This window comes from Onychostruthus taczanowskii, unplaced genomic scaffold (genome assembly GCF_017590055.1).
Source record: "Onychostruthus taczanowskii isolate IOZ18803 unplaced genomic scaffold, ASM1759005v1 scaffold14, whole genome shotgun sequence".
NCBI classification, from domain to species: Eukaryota; Metazoa; Chordata; class Aves; order Passeriformes; family Passeridae; genus Onychostruthus; species Onychostruthus taczanowskii.
Genome location: NW_024498573.1, coordinates 1,254,520 through 1,274,728, shown reverse-complemented (window position 1 = coordinate 1,274,728; position 20,209 = coordinate 1,254,520). Strand labels below are relative to the sequence as shown.

Here is a 20,209-nt window from a genome sequence, read left to right as displayed (position 1 = left end):
AGAAGGTCTCCACAGTAACTGGACCTTGAGGACTTGGAAATGTTTCTAGAATGAGATGACCTCTGAGGTCCCTTCCAGCCCAAACCAGGCCATGATATAAATATAAATATATGTATATATGTTTGTATGTTCTGTTGTGGTGGTTCATTCAGGTTTTGGAGAAGGTGCCTTTTGTAATTCCTGCTTTCCTGGGGTTTGTCAGAGCTGGAGTGCTTACACTGGAGGCAGATTCTGCAGTTGTCTCCATGCAGATTTCATTCAGTACATGATTTAATTAAATAATTAGCAGTGGCTGCCTTGGCTATTGGGTGTCATCTCCAATTCATTTCAGGAAGTCTCTGTGTCTGAAATTCAGGAGCTCCAGCCTTTCCAGGCACAGCAGGTTTGGTGCTTTAATGTCATTGTTGTCTTTGCAGCTGTGCAGAGTTGTTTTGATTGTTAAACTCTTTCCTACTCCATTTTTAGTTTAGTTTTAGTTTAGAGCTGGGCCTGGGCTTAGATCAGCTGTGAAACCTCTGCTGCCTGGGCTGAGCTCTGCAGGGAAGCCTCAGTGGCTTGGGATTAGTAGAAATGTGAATAATCTTCCCTAAAGAAATGTGAATAATCTTCCCTAAAACCTGGAGCAGTGCAGAGCAGAGGTGCCCAGGCTGCTGCAGGGAGCCCTGGGCAGGGCTGGGCTGGGTTCCACTCACCTGCAGCATCCCAGCACAACCCTGCAGGGACAAAAATTGAACTTTGGAACTAACCTGGATGCTTTAAATTTTAATATTTTTTAAATTCTTTAACATTTCCTTGCTCTGACCAGTGGGTTTCTGTCCCTGCCCACATTGTGTGCAGTGTCACTCACCCGTGGGTGGCTCTTGTGCCCAGTTACCAGTGGCCTTTTCCAACCTGCTGCTTCAGGGACTGGATTTCTGTTCCTTCCACTCTGATCCTGCTTCATCCCTTTGAAAGCCTGGGGAGCTGCAAATATTCCTTCTCAGCTGGAGACTGGGGAATTTCTGGGAAAGAGAAGCACAACAAAGCTTTTGAATTTCCTACCTGCTGTGCAAACACATCATCAAATCATTGTGCAACTCCCCTGCAGGATGCCTGATGTGCACCTGGAGTTTCCAATGAAGGCAAGGGCAAAGGAAGCAGGACTGCAGCTGATTAGTGTTTGTAATTTAATTGGATTGTGTGAAAGTCACTGGGAGTTGGGCACGCTGGTACTGAGAACTCAAACCTCCAGGTCATCCCTCCCTCCTCAGTGCCACTCTCCAGCTGGACCAGAAACCTCTGGCAGGTGTTATCTGCCAGCACAGCAAGTTCTCCTCTAGGCAAAATTCCAATTAATTACCTGAAAGTCCTTTTGCATTGTCCAAATCCTGAACAAGTGCATGTGTCTTGCTTTTGATTTTTTAAAGTGGTTTTTTATGTCTAAACTAGTCCTCACATCTAAACCAGTAAAATACCTGGTGCCTCCTCCTGGCCACCACTCAGGGAATGCCAGGGGAGTTTTGAGTCACACTTGTGGCATTTACAACTTCTACTAGGAAAAAACTGTTTTATGAAACACAATCTTTTAAATATAAAAGTGCTGCTAAACCAAACAGTTCCTTGCTCAAGTATTCCAACAGTTACTCACCCTCCTGGTAAGCAGCACGTGCCTCTTTTCCAGCTGCAGTTGTCCATCCTCAGCTCCTGCCTTTGTTCCTCCTTCCTTTGCCTGCCAAACACAAAACCTTTCAGTAGCTGGCCTTTCCCCTGAGGTGTTTGCACAGAAATAAAGGCAGTGTTGGTCTTGTCCATGAGCTGGGTTAGGTCTCTCCCTACAGAGAACTTTCTCCAGGATTTCCATAACATTTGTGGCTCGGACCTTCCATTATTTGACACCAGAACTGACAGTGGGATTTGGCTCTGCTTTATGCAGAGGCTCTCACTCGCTTCTCCGGCCCCTCAGAGACTTTCATCCTTGTGGCTGCAGACGGGCTGAGGTTTGGAATCACAGATTGTCAGGATGGTTTGGGGTGGAAGGGAGATTGGAGCTCACCCAGTCCCACTCCCTGCCATGGGCAGAGACACCTTCCAGAGACCAGGAACACCTTCCTGAGACCAGGAACACCTTCCAGAGACCAGGAACACCTTCCTGAGACCAGGGACACCTTCCTGAGACCAGGGACACCTTCCACAGACCAGGGACACCTTCCTGAGACCAGGGACACCTTCCTGAGACCAGGGACACCTTCCACAGGCCAGGGACACCTTCCTGAGGCCAGGGACACCTTCCACAGACCAGCTTGCTCCAAGCCCTATCCAACCTGGCCTCATTCCAGATCCTGCTTGTGAGTCCTGACCCTCAGAGGAGCCGAGCACCTGCACTTCCCTCCATTCCACCAAAGATTTGGAGCATCTAACATCTCTTAAAAGATAGAAAAAGCAGCTCCCCAGTTCACATCTTCAGCTCTTTCTCCCAAAACCCCAGCCCCAAGGGAGGCAGCCAGTCAGTGGGAGTGACACAGGCCCAGCACAGCCAATCCCTCCTGCCCAGCAGGATCCAAAATCTCCCCCAGTTTATCCCTTGGGACATTGAGGATTTGACAAAGCACCAAGCTTTGAAGCCCAGTCCTTCCCTCCTTGATTAACACAAAACTTCCTGAGATCTACCTGCCTCTGATTAGCACAGCCCCAGCCTGGGAGAGAGGAGAAGCTGCTGGTCACCAGCTCCTAGGCTTTAATTAGCTGTGTTATTCCCAAGGGATTACTGCTGCAGCCAAGAGCCAATTACACCCCAGTGCCTCCCCCCAGCACGGGCAAAGATGTGCTGGGGCACATTTAATGTGCAGCATTCATACATTGCTCATTCACAAGCTTTCCCTGTTTGGATGAATCCCAACATTTTCTTGCTCAGCAACTTTTTCCCACCCCAGGCAGGGCTGTGACTGCTGGGGGGGCTCTGGGCAGCGCCTGGCACAGGAATTGTGGCACTGAGCCAGAGGCATCACTGCCTACCCTGACAAAGATTAAAGGCTCTAAATCAACTGAAAATTAAAATAAAACCCCTTTTTCCTGATTCTGCACGTTCAGTGGGAATCTCCCAATTGGAAACCATCTGCAGCTGCAGCCTGGAGTCCCCAGAACTGCATATTTCTCCCCCATTGTTTCTCAAAGAGACAATTTACAAATCCTGCATTCCCTAAATGGATGCAGAAGGATTAGGTTTGCCTTTCCTGGCCTGGCTGGGCCCAGTGCTCTGCTCGTGCTTCCCAGGACTCCCTGTCTGCTGTCCATGGGCTCCAGGCAGTGTCCAGGAGGGTGTCAGGCTGCAGGAGCAGCTGCTGAGCAGGACCGACCCCCGGGAGCCCCGGAGGGTCCGGGAGGAGCCGTGCCTGCTCTGGGATAAGCTGGCCAGGGGGGCTTTTGTTCCTGTCTCTGGCCAGTGAAGGGCAGCACCCCCTCCCTGCAGACACTCCAGGGAGCAGGGATGGCAGGAAGAGGGGGAAATGCTGCTATCTCGTCTGGGCGGTGGCTGCTGGCAGAGCTTCCTAAGTGTATTCCTGAGCGGTGCTGGCGAGTGCCCAGCAGGTCCCTGGAGATCAGCGGGGCCAGGGCTTTGCTAATGGCGTTTGTCCTATTTCCACGAGCTCCTTTGGCTGTGACCCTCCATCCTGGGGCGCTTCTCTGTCTGAGGGAGGGAGAATTGCAGTATTTGGAACTGAGGGAAAGGAGGAGGCTGGGAGCTCACAGATTCCCTGCCCGTGGCTCCAGCCCTGAGCTGCCCTTGAAGCGTCAGCTCTCGCTGTGCCCCAACACATTTGTGTCCCTGCTCCCAGCTGGAATGCAGCTGAGGCCTTGGAAGCTGGAGCCAGCAGCAGGTTTTCCAAGGCAAGATGCAGCTGATGGCTCCTGACAGGATCCTGCAGTGTTAATGCAGAGGGTGTGAAGTCCAACCCCCCCAGCTCTGCTCTCACAGCTCACGCCCAATGCTGCAACCACAGCCAAGTGAGTGAATCACAGCAGCATCATCCCCATCCATCTGAGCAGTGCCAGTGTTCCTGGGGTCTTATCCTTAGCATGGCCCAGAATCCATCCCTGAACACTCTGGGGCCCCCAGCCCCTTCCCCTGACAGCTCAGAGCCTTCAGTGCTTGGATGAGCCCTCCAGCAGGAGCAGCCTCACTTAATATTTAATGACCAAGACAACCACAGTCAGAAATTCCAGTCCCCAAGATCTTAAGATGCGGAGCTCAGCTGAAAATCTGGATTTCAAAATCAGAACTACCCCTCCTGGGCTTGGAATATTTACCCCAAATACAGAACATGCCAAAAACCTCTGCAGGGGTGCCCAGTCTTCACGGAGCACCCAAGGCTTGTGCTGCAAACCCAGCAAGGAAGGCAAAACAAAGAGCACAGAGACACTCAAGGGAAAAGCAGGAGCAGAACCATAAAAGCCGGATATGGAATGTGAATAAACCCCACAGTACGACCCAGCAAACAACAGGAGCCTTTTCCTGGCTCCCCGCTCTGCCTGCGGAACACGACAGGGAGAACAAATCCCAAAACAACTGAAGCAAGGACAGGGAGGAGGACACGCAGCCATGGCAGTGAGGGGGTGGGTGCCAGGCCTGGGTTCTGCCCGAGGGGCTCGGCGCTGGCGCTGCTTCCCTTGGGGCAGAGGGGCGAGCCCTTCCCCAGGGCTGCAGGCTCAGCACCCTGCACACCTCCCCTGCACGGAATCCTCCCAGCCCGGCCCATCCCCAGCTTCCCACAAAGCCCTCAAGCACAGAAGGGCCCCTCCATGCCAACCTGGCACTCCGTGAGGCAGATGAGCCCAGGCACCCCGAGGGAACCGGGAGCCCCGAGGGAACCGGGAGCCCCTCAAGCCCAGCCGGGCCTCACCCAAAACGCTCCCAAATCCCCAAGTGTGACAGTGTGAGTTCCCAGTGCCACTGTCACCGAGCCACCATTCCCTTCAGCAGTGGCCCTGTTGGTCTCACCCTGCAAGATCTAACTTCTGACCCCTCACACTTTGGACCGGAATCTCTCCGAAGCCCTCGTGCCAGAGCTGCACTTTTGCCCACATTAAGCGTCGCCCTTTCGATGCCCGGGGGCAGCAGCAAACGCCATTAGAGGGGCCTTGTGTGTCACCTTTATCCCTTTGCCAACCACTGGAGTGAGGATTAATCCACGGAGTAATTGCAGAGCTCTGAAATCTGCCCGGCCAACCTCTCTCGTGGCTCCGTCCCCACAGCGCTGCTGCCAACTCCGTGTCACAAAGGAGAAGCCATTAGCGAGCAATTACACTTCAGCAGGATTTCCCCGCCTAATGAGGATGGCCGGCTCAGGAGGAACTGCTGCAAGGCTGAGGGAATAATGAGAGAAAGGGGATGGGAGTTCCTGTAATCCCGACAGAATGAGAAACAACCGCGAAGGAAAAGAAAACCATCTGCTGGAGCTGTGCTCGGGCCACAGCCAGATGTGGGTGTTTGTCACGGCGCTCCCAAAGCACCGCGGGCTGAGCCCACAGCAGCACTTCACAGGAAATTCGATTTTGGGAAAAACTCCTCATTATCCACAGCAGGTCGCTCAACAACCCCTTCCCAGCAGGGTTAGTACCTTTGGGTACCCACCAGCTCCTGGCATCCTCTGTGCCATAAAAACACCCTGTGCCATAAAACCACCACTGCGTCCTGGAAATCAGAACTTCCTAGAAATAAAGGTAACTCAAGCAGCATATTTTTTGTGTAGCCCAGAGGCTCAACTCAACTTAGGGAATCTTTCTTTACAGGACCAAAATGCAAGTGCAAAAGACGTGTATAAATGCTGCCTTCTATTTGATGGGAAAGTGCAGTTCCAGAGTCTGCCACTCCATAGAATCATGGAACCACAAAGATTGAAAAAGAACCTTTCAGATCATCAAGTCCAAGCACCAACCCAACACCACCAGGTATTTTGGAAAAACACTTGCTGGCATGGCCCTCCTTTGAGCGCAGTGGGAGGCAGCCCTGGAACAGAAATTACCTCTCCAGCACCACCTGATCCCTGCTCCAGGGCAAGGAAACACAGCAGAGGACAAGGCAACTCCTCCCTGGATGGAGAAATCCCCCTGTACTTACCTGTGAGGGCAAGCCTTGTCTGAAACTGTGAGAACTCCATAAAAACCAGCCCAAGAACAGCATGTGCCAGGGCAGGAGCCCCTTCCCTCCTCCTGGGACTGTGGCAGAGCCACCAGGGCTTCCTTGGATCTGTCTCTACCACACCATCTTTTCTTGCCAATTACAATTTTTTCTATTGCTTTGGAAAGCATCCAGCTGGCTGAGCATGGCTTGGGATCCTTCAGCCACTGTGGTGAAAGGTGAGGTTAGGTAGAGACTTGTCCACATGATGGAATTCCAGCAGTGGACCAACCTGAGTTTAATCTTTGTTTAATCCAGAAAAACCACTTCTGACACAAATCAAAGACTTTGAGGTCAAGGACTAATAAAGCAAGAAAGTTAAAGACATCAAAACATTATTTCCCTTTAAAAGAGCACTGAAAAAAATCAAGGCTTTATTTGAATAAATGTTACACAACATTCTTTATCATTTTTACTTCTCAGCAAACCTTAAAGGGTGAATCAGATTTTCCTCATTCAAGTCTACAAAATGAAAGAGGCATAGTGACCATTCAATATACAGACAAGAAGGTAGCACGGAGCAAAGCTTAAATATTAAGCAACTAAAGCAAAAAAGTGAAAAGCAATACATTACTGTCACTCTCTCTCATTAGAATATCCCTGACAATTTCATTTCCAAATGAAAACGTGGTTTCCAACGCAATGCTGGGAAAAGCAAGGCAGACATGAGCTCCCTTGGATGCTATTTGCTCTATACCCATATTCTCCAGTGCACACCTGCATCCCTTGGGTTAATCCCTCCTGGTTCAGCTGCTGTGCTCAGGGAGGGGAGGAAGGGAGGGAGGGAGGGAGGGAGGGGAGGAGAGCCCTGGGGATCCGGGGGCACAGCCAGGCACTACCGGCTTCCAAAACAACAGCAGGCACTCCTCAATGCCATGTGCAACAACCCTGCCACCACAGTCCCGGGCCTTTTTCCTGAGCAGAAACTGGTTTGTGCCATGTGGTTTGGTGGCTTTTCTGTTTGGTTTTTTGGGGGGGTGGGGGACAATGTACCTGATTAGGCCAAGCCCCCATCCACGGTCAATCCAAGCGGAGGTGAAAGGCTGGCACGGACCCGGCACCAAGGCACCCCTTTCCTCATTCACATGTCTCAAGCTTTCAGTTCTAGTCACTTCCCAGGCCCTGAGCAGGACCAGACTGCTGGGCCTCTTCCACTGGTGAAAAGGAAAAGCACTGTAGAACAAATATTCATCCAAATTAAAAAAAAAAAAAAAAAATTGTACGTCATGGTGAAATCGTTATGGCAAACGGTACAATTTGAATGCACTGCACAGCACTGTACAGCCTGTTTTTAAAAAGTAGGTAGTGAATATTCAATTTCTGCATTTATAAATAAAGAATTTAGCTCTGAAAAGCAGACACTGAAGCAGCACAAAGCACGAGCTGCCACACACTCAGTGTGTGAATCCCTGATGGGCCTGGCTGGGTTTGGGGGCCTGTCCCAGCCTGTCACTTCCCCCTCTCCGATTGTTTAACAAGTATAAACCTGTTGCCAATGACAGAGTTGTCCTAACTTCAAATTTTATGTGGTTCATTCAGGCTCCAGACACGAAGAAATTGTCTTTGTGCTGACCCAGAGGCCCCTTGAAAAAGTCCCTCTGGTTTTAAACGATCCAGACAAAGACATTCTATTTTCTCCAATTGAATCACGATCTCAGTAAGGAGGAAAAGAGTTTCCTACAAGTCCTTTCATCTCTATAGAAACAGAAATTTGACTTTTAGTAGATTATGTGCACATTTTCATATCTTCAAAACAAATATTTATTTTCTCAGGTTACACAATAAATCCCCTGCTAGGAACTTTAAAGAAATGGTTCTGCCGAGACAGTGTGCACACAATGGAAATAATTAGTGACAAATAAATTAATATTTAATAACTCAAGATTTCAGCAGCGTGTCCAGCATTCCCAAGCTCCACTGAAGTCAGTCTTACCCAAGACCTTTCTGGGAGGGGAATAAAATGGATAAAACCCAGTAGGTTTCTTTTTTTTTGATTTACAGCTTTTCAAAGAAGTCAACGCAACTCAGATCAACAACCATCAGAAACTCTAATAAAACCTTTGCTCTCTACTAGTTACCTATCTGAAAAATATTCATGTCAAAAGGAAAAAATAAGCCATGATTTGAAATAGAAATGCCATCCCATTGAATCACTCTCCATTCATGATTCCCATCCTGTCATAGGATTACAAGCTGCTCTCTGCCTTGTAGCCCCTCTCAAGGTTATTTCACAACCCTCAATTCCCTAAGTGTTACAATAGCATAAATAAAATGCAACCATATTCACACAGAAGGAGCTTTCCCATAAAATCCATGGAGTTTGTGGTCACTGTCCTTTCCATCCCTCTATGGGAAATGTTGGTCTCAATAGCAGGACTGTTCATATTTCACAATACAACTGGGTTTGGACATGCTTTGATCACAGATCACAGCTCTGCTAACACCTGCACTAAATACTAACTAAGCCTCAGAGAATGGAAAATTGCAATGCTAAAGTCAAGAATTAAAAGAAAAGTTCAAAAGTTACAGTCAACTTCCCAGGCAAATTGGCTCCGTCACTGGCACCTCTCAAAACATACAAACGTGACTGTCACATTACAAAAACCCCAGTTATCTGCAGTGAGTCTTCATCCTAATAATTCAAGTGGTTCCTTGCATGTAAGTGTCATAGAGTCTTTCGTAATTTCATGCGTCATTTATTGCAAAAAAGTTTTATAAAATATTTCCTAACATCTTTTGAAATTTTAAGGAAAATGTACATTAGGTACAGATGCCCTAACGGTGCGAGGGGGAGCTTTAACATCTTTTACCCCCTTTCCCCTTCAAAAAAAATGTTTACTACTTGGTGAAGATTTCAGAGGAAAAATAGGACAAGTCAGTCTCAGATTTCTCTCAGTCCTGATGAGCTGGTGCTCTTCGTGGCAGTGTAGTGAGGTTCCATAAAAACAGCGGGTCATTAGTGTCTCTGAGCTGAAAAGGGGAGAGAAAGGGAACATGGTTAAATGTCTTCCAGTACATACTGCAAAAGTAGGTAAAGCAAAAGCTGAGGTGGCCAGAAAAGTTACTGGCTCACCTGCTTTGTGCATCGTGTGCAGAAGACAAAAAATAGATTGACATTATCACAAGACAGACACAAGTGAGCAAACTCCTCCGGGGCTGGGGCTTGAGGAGGAGCCACAGAACCAATCTGTTACATCTCACCCCATTTCAGCATCCAGAGAGAATTCCAATTGGAAAGACATTTAAAGACAGCTCAGGAAGCAGGGAGATTAATTCACAAAATCTATACATTGATGGCAGTTCCCAACACAAAGCTAAAGTGACCCTGCAGAGCCCTTCCACACACGGGGCCGAGAGCCTGAGGGAGCAGGAACTGTAAACTGCTAATGGTGTTTGTTTCCCATGGCTGCCTGTGCTTTCCCATTTACTCCAGAGAACAGGAATAAATTATGATAAAGCAGACAGGAACAGCCCAAGTGCTGCACGAACCACCACCAGTCAGCCACCAGTTCTTACTGGGAGGAGGGGGAGGCCCTGGCACAGTGTCCAGGGAAGCTGTGGCTGCCCCAAGGCCAAGCTGGACAGGGTTTGGGGCAACCTGGGACAGTGGAAGGTGTCCCTGCCCATAGCAGGGGTGGCACTGGGTGAGCTTTAAGGTCCCTGCCAACCCAAACCAGTCTGGGATTCTGGAATTCTATGGAGATTGTGCTCCTCAGATACTGTGACTGAAAACCTGACTGCCTGTGTCAGCTCAGTGTCTGTGCCGCTGAATTCCCTGAGTGCAGCCCACTGCCTGTTTACCACTCATTCCATGGGGCCACTCACTCCCTGTGGATCTGGGGGCCACTCACTCCAGGTGGGATCTGTGGTTTGTGGCACAGTGACAGCTCAGCCTGGCTGAGGGCACGGCTCCCCCAGGATCTCCCGTGAGCTCACAGGCTGGACTCTGCTTTGGAGCAGCTTCAAGTGCTGGAAGCAGAATCACACAGAATCCCAGGAACACACAGATCCCACACTCGAAAAGCCCTCCCAGAGCACTGAGTCCAGGCTGTGCCTGATCCCCACCCTGTCCCCAGCCCAGAGCCCCGAGTGCCACCTCCAGCCCTTCCTGGGACACTCCAGGGATGGGGATCCAAACCTCCCTGGGCAGTTCCAGTGCCTGAGCACCCTTTCCATGGGGAAATTCCTGCTGTGCCCACCCTGAGCTGCCCTGGCCCAGCCTGAGGCCGTTCCCTCTGCTCCTGTCCCTGTTCCCTGGAGCACAGCCCGACCCCCCGGCTGTCCCCTCCTGGCAGGAGCTGTGCAGAGCCACAAGGGCCCCCTGAGCCTCCTTTTCTCCAGGCTGAGCCCCTTCCCAGCTCCCTCAGCCTCTCCTGGGGCTCCAGCCCCTTCCCTATGGAGCCATGCTAAGGGCTGCCCCAGAACAAGGCCCAGATGTGTGTCAGGACAGGCAGTGACACGACTCAGGCCCTTCCTGCCTGTCCCACTGAACCCAGCTCACACGGCCCTTTCCTGGCAGCCAGCTCTGCCACGGGGATTCCGATTCTTCAGTGTGAACATTTTCTCAATCCCTTTATTCACTGCTGTCCAAAGAGAAGTGCTGCCTTTGAAACTCCTGGCTTTTATCTCCAAAGGAAAAGAGAAGGACACCAGGCAGCCATGGAGGGGGAGAAAAGGCACCCCAGAAGGACAAGGGAAGCAAAAATAGCAGCACATCCCATCAGGAATAAAACTCAAGGCCAGGAGTCCAAATTTAAATAGTTACAGTAACATTTATGCACCTTCCTGGGGAATAATGCTGTGTCTGTGTAAAACTATAGAACAGAAGGCACAAAACTCCTATTTTCCTGCTAGAGATTCCATTTGTAGATAGTGGAGAAGAGGGAAACCAGGCTGCTCTTCCAGATGATGAACTACTAAAAGCAAGAACCATTTCCTTCCTTTAGAGCCTCCAGCAGCAGGACCTCAGCCACCAGGAAAACAAAGAACAGCAACACATTCTTCCCTTTGTGTGCCTAATTCCCTGAAATATACAACACAGTATCAAGAATTCCTGAAACGTGGTCCAACCCAGTTTTTTCCATGTAAATGTACCAGAAGAGATTATTCCTAAATCCTTCAACACTTGAAATACCTCAAGACTTTTTTTTTTTTTTTTTTTTGCATTAACTAAACTGACTACAATACTTTTTAAAATCATTTTTGTGGCTTTAGTTCTCTTTCACCAGAGCTACTAAGACCCCAAACTGGCACCACGTGCTTTAAAATCCTGAAGCACTGCAGAGGTGCAATTAAATCCCAGAGTTTCCTAAAGCCAAACAAAAATCCTACGCATTACTAAATAAAAAATTATGCTAAATTATCATTTAAACAAATATTTGCTTGGAATTGTATCTGCTTATTTTACTGACAAAGCAAGATCCCTTCTCCCCCTTTGTGCACCTGTTAAAGGACAGCAAGGACAATTCTGCCACCTGAATTTGCTGTGGTTCTGTTGCAGAATCTCAGTGCTGGCAACAAGCACTTGCCTCACAAAGCACAGACACCCAGCACATGCCTGGCACGTAGAGGAATATTCCTTACCCATATTGCATATTTGACATCCAAACCAGCTGTAAACAAACACGAAAACTGACCTAGATCTGTTTTGTTCCTGAAGAACAGCCTGATTTCAAGCTGCTGTTCCATAAGTGGCATCAGCCAAGCAGGAGGCTGCACCCCGAGGCCCTGGCAGGAGGGCAGTGCAGCTTTCCTCAGCTCAAACCTGCCTTACTCCAAGTGTGATTCCTGCAGGATGTGAGCAGGACACAGAGGGCAGAATCCTCTGTTACAGACATACTTTTACAAATATTCTGGTTTTCCAAAATCAGCCTTGCTAATGACAAAGTGACAGGACAGATCCATCCCTGTCCTCTACACTGAGCCCAGGAGCTCAGCCTGATCCACTGATTTCCAAACCCTGCCATTACCCAAACAGCACCCAGGGTTTCACTGTCACAAATGCAATCAATATTCCAGTGCTTGATTCCAACTCCCTGCCTCAGTTTTAGTGTTATTTCCTGTCCCAGCTGCTTCCCCTGTGCCTCTGCCCCATGCCACAGGGATTCACACACCTGGAACAGCCTCAGTTCCCACAGTCCTCCCTTCCTCCTCTGCACTGGGAATGGAGTCACCGGCACAGAAATGCAATCACAGCTGCTCAAAATGTGCCTGGTCCTGCTTTGGGAAGTAACTTGTCAAACACAGCCCAAAGAAACCCCACAGATCCATTTCTTCACACTGAAGGAGCAAAGCTGGGATTCAAACTTGCTCCAGGGGACCCTGATGTGTTCCCTGAGCCAGTCCCTACCTGCAGGCTGCTGCTAAATTCTCCCCTCAGGCCATGGGCAGGCAGGAAGAGGAGATCAGACACCACATCCCAGGGCACAAGCACAGGGAGTCGCCTTTTCCAGGTTATTCCACCTGGTTGTTTGGGTTTTTTTTGCTTTTGCTCCCACGTGTGTCCCTCTTGGACGTGCAAGGTGGCTCAGGTTTTCTGAAGCCCTGCTCTGTCAGCACCACCCACTTCCCAGCTCCTGCTGTTCCCTCCTCCTGCCAGCAACACCAACTGCATTTTCCTGAGGAAAACATGGAGCTGGACATGGATCCATGGTGCCTGGCACTAAGGTGCTGCTCAAGAGAATTATCCCAAATTGCCACATCTGGGAGCAACAGCAAAGCTGTGCAGGGAAAAAGCAGGATGGCAAACCAGTTACCAACTCCCTGGCACATGCCTGGGAACCCCTGCTCTGCCTTGTGCTCACACAAGGGCACTCATGTCACTGTTAAATTTAAGGGGAAAAAATCATTAATTAATTTAAATGACAGTCTGGATTGTATCCACATCCCAGGTAACACAGAAGATTGAAATGTGTGAGTAAACCATAGGGAATCATAAGCTGCTATTAGGATCCAACAACTAAACCCCAATAATCAGAGGCATTTCTGACCTGGGAGGAATTGCTGCTGCTTGGTAAAACCCATCCAAATCACCGCAGAGGTCAGAGGTAGCTGGGGTCAGACTAGAGCAGGTGCCTGAAAATGCCAGGAGGGTGAGCAGGGAAGAGAAGGAAAAGCCACGGTGCAGGGGGATGTTATTCACCTCACAGCCACACCATGAACACACTGCCAGGGTCACCTGTGGCTTAAACCAAAATCCAGAGTGTCCCAGGGAGCAGCTGGGTGGTTAAATGCTGCCTGGGAACTGCCATGGCCACTGCAAGGCCAGGGATCACACACTGGCTCTTTCCAGCAGGGATTAAGGAGAATTTGACACTGGATACTGCCATCCCCATCTCTCAAACCTGATCTAATGGATCTTCAGGCAGCTGCACAAGTTCTCAGTGTTAAATGTGGGTGATCCCTGATCACTCCACGGTCAGGAGATTTGTCAGTTATGGAAAAATTCCCTTTTTTAAACAGTTCTAGTCATTGTACCCAATGGATTATGCCACCACACAGTGCCAGCCATCCCTTTGGGCTCGAGCTCACTGCACTTCCCTCCCACTCAGTCTTCAGCCACAGGTCAGTGAGGGACCCCCTGCTCTGCCTGAATTTGCTGTTCCTGCAGGCATTCATTGGAACACAATTATAAAGCCAAGGATGGACTGAAATAGCCTTTCCCTGATTATTTCCCTGCTCCTTTCCACAGCTCCTCAGCCAAGAAAGCTGCCCTGTTTTCTCACTGGACTCCACAGAACAGGCAGAAGGACAGATGATGATGCTGAGAATGAGCTACTGACATTTTCCAAAATCCACATTCCTATTCTACTCTTGACAGTTTTAGCAGACATGAAAGAAAATATCAGGACTTAAGAGAGTTAAATAGAACCAGACCTAAGGGCTAGCAACGCACAAAGCAACTCTTACCTTTCCCCACTTGTGCTACTCTCAATTCTAATCACAGTTAGAAACTATGTTTTAAAAACCCAAAGGAATTTTACACCATGCTGAAACAAAAGAAGTCTTTTCAGCCTTGCACAGACCTAAACCACCCCAGGAACCCCACCCCAGGGCAGTTCTGTAGGCTCCAAACTGAACACAGCAGTGTCTGAAAGAGAAACCAAATCATGAGAGATAATTATCTCACTGAAGTGTTGACACAAAGTTCCAACTCTAATTAGAACAGCAACAAATATCTGTTCAATTTCCTGCATGACTCCACTTCAGACACACACAAGCATTTCCTGTCGCTTCCAGCTCTGCTCCTGAAGCCTCACACCTTCAAACACCTCTGGGGAAGGAGCTCTGAGCTTTGGAATAACTGTTCTCTCTCCCAAGGCATTTTACCTGAAGATCTTCAGAGGAACAGAACACTGAAACTCATCCTGTCCCATTGTCCCCTAAACTGACAGGCCAGAAATACCCCACGAGCACACAGAGGCACTTCACCAACTAAAACAAGGCATCACTCACCATTTATGCCACTAAACTGATGGGAAAATAGCAGTCACCCTCTGTGCTGCTGTTTGCCTTCTGAAGGCAGAGTCACAGAAGGATTTAGGTTGGAAAAGACCTCCAAGGTCACCAAGTCCATTCTGTGCCAGGTCCTTGTCCCCAGCCCAGAGCCCCAAGTGCCGCCTCCAGGACTCCCCTGGGCGCCTCCAGGGGTGGGCACTCCAAACCTCCCTGGGCATTTCCAATCCCAACCACCCTTTCCAAGGAGAAATTCTTCCTGGCACCCCCTGAGCCCGTTGGTACCCACAGGGGTGTTCCTGCTTGGAACCAAGGATAAACCATGGCCAGGTCATGGAAGTGCCAGCCCTGGGAGCACAGGCACACAAGGTGGGGTTTACAGCTCAGCTAAACCAGCCCTAAGCCTCAGCCCAGCCTCCAAGGCTCCTCTCCCTGTGCCTGCCTGAACCTGGCTCTGCCCCAGCCCAGCCCTGGAAACTGCTGCATGCACAGGAGCAGCTCCTTTGGACTCAAAGGAAAGTCAGGGACAAGCATGACGAGGAGATTTCCAACTTACTGCAACACGGTACTGTAAAAAATTAATTTAACAAATCAAATTACTTGTTTTGAGACCTGTTCAGTCTGCAGCCATACAGAACATTCACTGTGAAACTGAGGAAAGACTTAAAACTTATCTGCTACAAATCAAAACTGACTTTAAATGCCTTCCATAAACAGCTCTTCTGAACATAAAACCACCTAAAGAAAGCCCCCCCATACCTGCTGCTCCCCCTGTGAACACCTGAGCAAACTCTGCCTAGGTAAGCTGCAGTGCTATTCTAATTTTATATCAATTAAGAGAACAAAGCTTCCAGATCTTCTAAAGAAAAAATAACAAGGTCAATATTGATCTTGCCACTAGTTGGCTTACAACAACTAACTTAAAGCCAGTTCGCTTGAGCTTCTAAACCTCAAGGAAGTGGTGTAGACATCTGACCCACCTCACACGGGTTCCTGACTCCAAAAAAGCAGTTTGCCTTAATAACAAAACACAGCTTATTGACTTAAAGAAACTGTTTCTGTTTGCAGGAGAGAATACAGAGAAGTGAAACTGATTTTTTTTCCAATTTTTTTTTTTTTTTTTTTACAAAATCTATTGTGTGTTTATCACATTCAAAAAGCATTGACCAGTGGGGCTTTTTGGGAACTGTTAGAATGCTAAGGTAAAGCTGGTATATTTGGAAGCTTAATTAGCAGTTAATGACTGTCATCTTGAGGAAAATTTGAACAGCCATGGCTTTGACACTTTAGACTTCCAATAGGTCTGTGGGCATGACAGAACAACTAAAAAAGGTAAAAAGAAACTGAATGCTTTGGCAAGACCAGGCAGCATCATAAACATATGAAATTAAATCTTAAAATAAAAACATTTTCAGGGTTCAACGATTAAATCCTTGCCCCCTTTTTCACATCTGTTTAATTTCAGTCTGAGATGCAATTTCTACATCTGTCACGATTGCCTACGCGGGCAATCCTGGAAAAACCAGGATGAAAACTGCTTTGGGACGAGCACCAGGAGACTCTTCACAAGGCATTGCAAGGCTGAAGAGGGAATGGGTTGGAGGACACAGGAATTCAAATGGTCAGGTAAGGACCAAAACTCACATTAAAAAAAAAAGTCAAGTGCATTGCACAAAAATGCCCCAATAGTGAGCAAAAACCAGGCAAGAAAAGCTGCAATGGCAGCAGAGAGCAGCTCTGAGATGGAAACTGAAACATTCCCCACTGCACAAATGACATTATCCACAGTCTCTACTCAAATATATGGCCCAAAAGCTAATTTAGGGAGAAATTTAATCAACTTTCCAGAAAGCCCTCTACAGAGCTGGTTCTGAAACAAAAGGGACAGAGAATTAATCATCTCCAAATTAAGACTGAAGTATACCAATAGTATTTACATCAAGCACTTCATCTTTAAGAATGCATGGAAAAGGACAATTTACTTTTTAAGGGTGTCCTCTAAATCCGGCATACAGATAAATACTCTGACATCCTGGATTTGTTTCAAAGCTTTTTGAGAAACACACACAAATAATTCAGATTTAGTCAATTTTATTTACAGTTTGTTTTTTTACATTTCAGAGCATTACACAATTACATATCTCATTTTTCTGACCTGCAAACGGATACCTTAAACGGAAATAGTTTAAAAAAAAAAAAAAAAAAAAAAAAAGGAAAAAAAAAAGTTAGATACATCCAAAATGCAACAATTACACATCTGACAATTCACAAAGTGTAATTTACTAGGACGTATCCTAAGAATTTAGGAACAACCAGTCAGGAGAAAATCTGACCAATTTCAGCAATTGATTATTTACACATTCAAAACAAAGCCTCTCTTAAGCTAAACCTCCAGGCAAACGGCCTGAAAGATTTCTTCAGGAAGAAAGACCAGAATGATTCACACCTATGCAGCATTAACAGCCCTTGATCCCAAACACTGAGGCCTCCTCAGCTTTGTCTTAGAGCTACAGGCATCCCTCGACTTCTCCGACCCTGAAGTGATTTAGTTGTGCCCCATGTGCATAGAAAGGTTGAGTGTTTAAGTGGTCACTACGATAAAACCCCATTTAATCTGGTCTTTAAGTCACTAAAATTCCTTCTTCCTTACAACCTGGAGCACGTCTCCAATGCCATTTAAACCGGCCCACCGGGCCCGGCCAGACTAAATCCATTAGAGACTGGTTAAAAATAATCTTTAAAGACCATTTAGACAAGGCTTACATTTCTACACTTCCCTGATGGGCCACCTAATAAAACAAAAAAAGTCACAGCTACTACTTTCATCCCTCGTGTCAACCCTTGGCCACACAGAACTAGTTATATACTGGGTAGAAACTACTAAAAAAATTCCCTGCAAATCAGCTGCCTTCCAGCTGAGGCTATGGCTCCTATGCATCGGGTGGTTTGGTTTTGTTTTTTGTGGGTTTTTTTTTTTTTTCTCTTTCTCTTTAAAAAAAAATTCTCGCTTGAAAAATACCTCAGTCCTGACTTTCAGGCTAATTTTGATCGCGCGTTCAATTGGTTTTAACCGTCGCGACCCGAGTCCCGTGTGAAAAGAGCAGTCAGTCAACCGAGGGCAACTCCTGCCTCTGCCACCTCTTCCTGGCACTTCTCTCTAACCTGGCTAGGGTTTGGTGGAGCCTCCAGGTTTCTTGCCTACCTTACTCTCCACGTTCACGTCTCAAACTGCGTCAGCAGGGCCCGCACCTCGGGCGTGAGCTGCTTGGCAGCCTTGGCTGCCTCAGTGACGGCCTTGCGGTACAGACCCTTTCTCTTCTTATTAAAGCGCAACTGGAAGCTTTCTAAAAAGGGGGAGAGCTGTGCAAGAGCAAGGAAGGACGTGGTGGTGGAGCCGAACCACGAGATCCGAGCCTCCTGGCGCACCAGCAGCCCGCTATCCTTGCGGCTCACGGTTATGGTAAGGATACGGGCCGGCCACCAAGGGAAGCCATAAATCTTGGCCCAGACAATGTCCCCTACACATACGGTCCTGCCATCTGGTGTGACACATTTAGAGACGTTTTTGGAAAAGACTTCTGTTTTCAAGGAATTACTGAGCTTTTTCTCTTCCTTCGAAGAGGAGGAGGAGGAAGAGGAGGAGGAGGAGGAAGGTGCATGCATGCTGCCTGGAGGAAAATCAAAGCTTTCAGTAGAGCTACACTCAGAGTTGGTGGATTTCAAATCATCTGTGCTATCACTACTACAAACTGATGCACTGGAAGAGTCAGATTTCTTTTGATTAAGGGTCATGTAAACCGTTATATTGCTTTTGCTGCCTCTCTTGCCCAGTGTCTGCTGTTCATCCTGCTCAACAGTTACATGCACTTCACTCGTGTCCTGAACCTCACTGCTGGCCTCTTCGGGGCCTTCTGAGGGGCTCTGGGTTTCTGAAGGGGCCTCACCTGCTGAGCGGGTGGAGGAGCAGCGAGACTGGGGCTTAGTTGCCATCTTGCCGCTCCGAATTTTCTCAAGTCCTGTCTTGAGGGAAGAGTCATTCTCTTCGTTGCGGTACCGCTGCGGCTTTAGGCGCAATCGGGGCGGGAGGGACCCTGAGCTGGTGTTCTGAAGACGCCGCGTGAAGTGGACCTTTGAATGTGCATTTTTGGAAGAGGAGGTTGCACTCTGCTTCTTTTGTGCCTTTTCTTTGGCCATTTTCAAGACTTCCCGAGCTTTTGCATGATCCATGTTTTTGCTCTGGAGAACTTTTTTTGTGTTTAACTGCGCTTTTGAAGTATTTGCTTGTGCGGAAACTTTAACTACTCTGCTTCTGCTGTGGGCAATATTTGAAACCTTGACCACAGCGTTCCTTTTCTGGCTTTCGTTTTGGCTTTTTCCATCCACCTTATGGTCAGTCTTAAGTTTTTTATTCACAGTAGTCACGCTCTCGTTTCTTCGCTTTTTACTATCCTCATATTTGGAAGAGTCACTTGCATTGCCACCTTTCTTGATCTCCTTTTTCTCTGCCACCACGCTGTTTTTGCACTTGTCACACAGGACCTGCCGGGGCCGTAGCTTGATGGCGTTCATGATGGAAGTTGGTTCCTCCCTGTACATTTTCCGCTTGGGCCGCTTGATTTTCCGAGGCGGAGGCTGAGGTATTGACTGGTTGTAGGTGTCCCTGATAAACAAAGGAGGAGGGTATGGAGCTCCCTCGTGAAAGAGGGGAGGTGGTTTAGAAGTCCAAAGGCTTTTAGCTATGCTGGGCTCTGAGGGCTGCGTGAGGGAGGCGTCGTCAGGGACCGCGGCGTCGGCCTCGCACTTCACCTGCGCCTCCTCTTGGAATGGTTTGCTTTGGAGCTGCATGGCTTCAGGTTTGTCCTTGTACTCCCTTTTAGGAAATATGGTCACTGGGATTCCGTGGGGGCCAAACCTTCAAGAGAGAGGGAAAAGAAATGTCAGTGTTTGGAGGGAATTTTTGCGGCGTTTATCACAAAGCATTTGAAAACTTGTCTGCGTTAGGTAGCCAGCATTTGAAAACCAATCCTAGAGAAATTAAAGCTTCACATCCAGCCTAATGGGAAGCTTTGAAAATGCAAGACACCAAAATGAAGTCAGTGGAGAACAAAAAAACCACAACTTCACTTATTATCAGTTTCTCTTGTATCAACAAGATACACAGAAAATGCAACAAAAATATCCCCAAGACAGCAGCATAGCAGCATAAGAATTACCTTTATGCTTCTGGAAAATGCTTATAAACACCCAAACTCACCCCAACAACTCCCAATGTACCCAAGCTCATTTTCCATACTAAGTCAACTTCATGAAAAGGTATCTTCAGGAACTTTCCTTCCATTTTTAGCACAGCAGAAAAGGATGAACAGTCCAGATTTAACAGAGAAAATCTGGGCTGCCTAAATCCTTGCAGTGAACAGGGAGTGCCTCCATCCACAAAAGCTCAGCACCTGATGCTTTACAGCCCAAAACTCCCCAGGCAAGTCTGAATTTCTCCCAGCAAAACACCCTTTATTTCAACTCAGTGGAAACTGACCCTCACTGTTCCACGAGCAAACAAGATTTTAAACCTTTCACTCCTTTTCTCCAGACTGGAATTGCTTT

General features: G+C 47.9%; 1 protein-coding gene across 6 annotated transcripts in view; it reads right to left on the bottom strand.

Annotated features, from left to right (window-relative positions):
- Window positions 1-804: 804 nt before the first annotated feature.
- Window positions 805-20,209, bottom strand: part of PWWP2A (PWWP domain containing 2A) — a 29,456-nt gene continuing 10,051 nt past the window's right edge. The window contains exons 2-5 of one of the 6 annotated variants that reach the window (XR_005952136.1): window positions 18,553-19,520; window positions 7,148-9,124; window positions 1,628-1,708; window positions 805-1,001 (exon numbers count right to left, since the gene is read on the bottom strand). Coding sequence is in view for 4 of the 6 variants with exons in the window: in XM_041397855.1 (XP_041253789.1) it covers window positions 17,825-19,520 (1,696 nt within the window). In the remaining 2 variants the exon portion in view is untranslated. Of the gene's footprint in view, window positions 1,002-1,627; window positions 1,709-6,520; window positions 9,125-16,689; window positions 16,778-16,826; window positions 19,521-20,209 lie in introns of those variants that run through there. The other 5 variants (XR_005952135.1, XM_041397857.1, XM_041397858.1 and 2 more) reach the window with 5 other exon arrangements.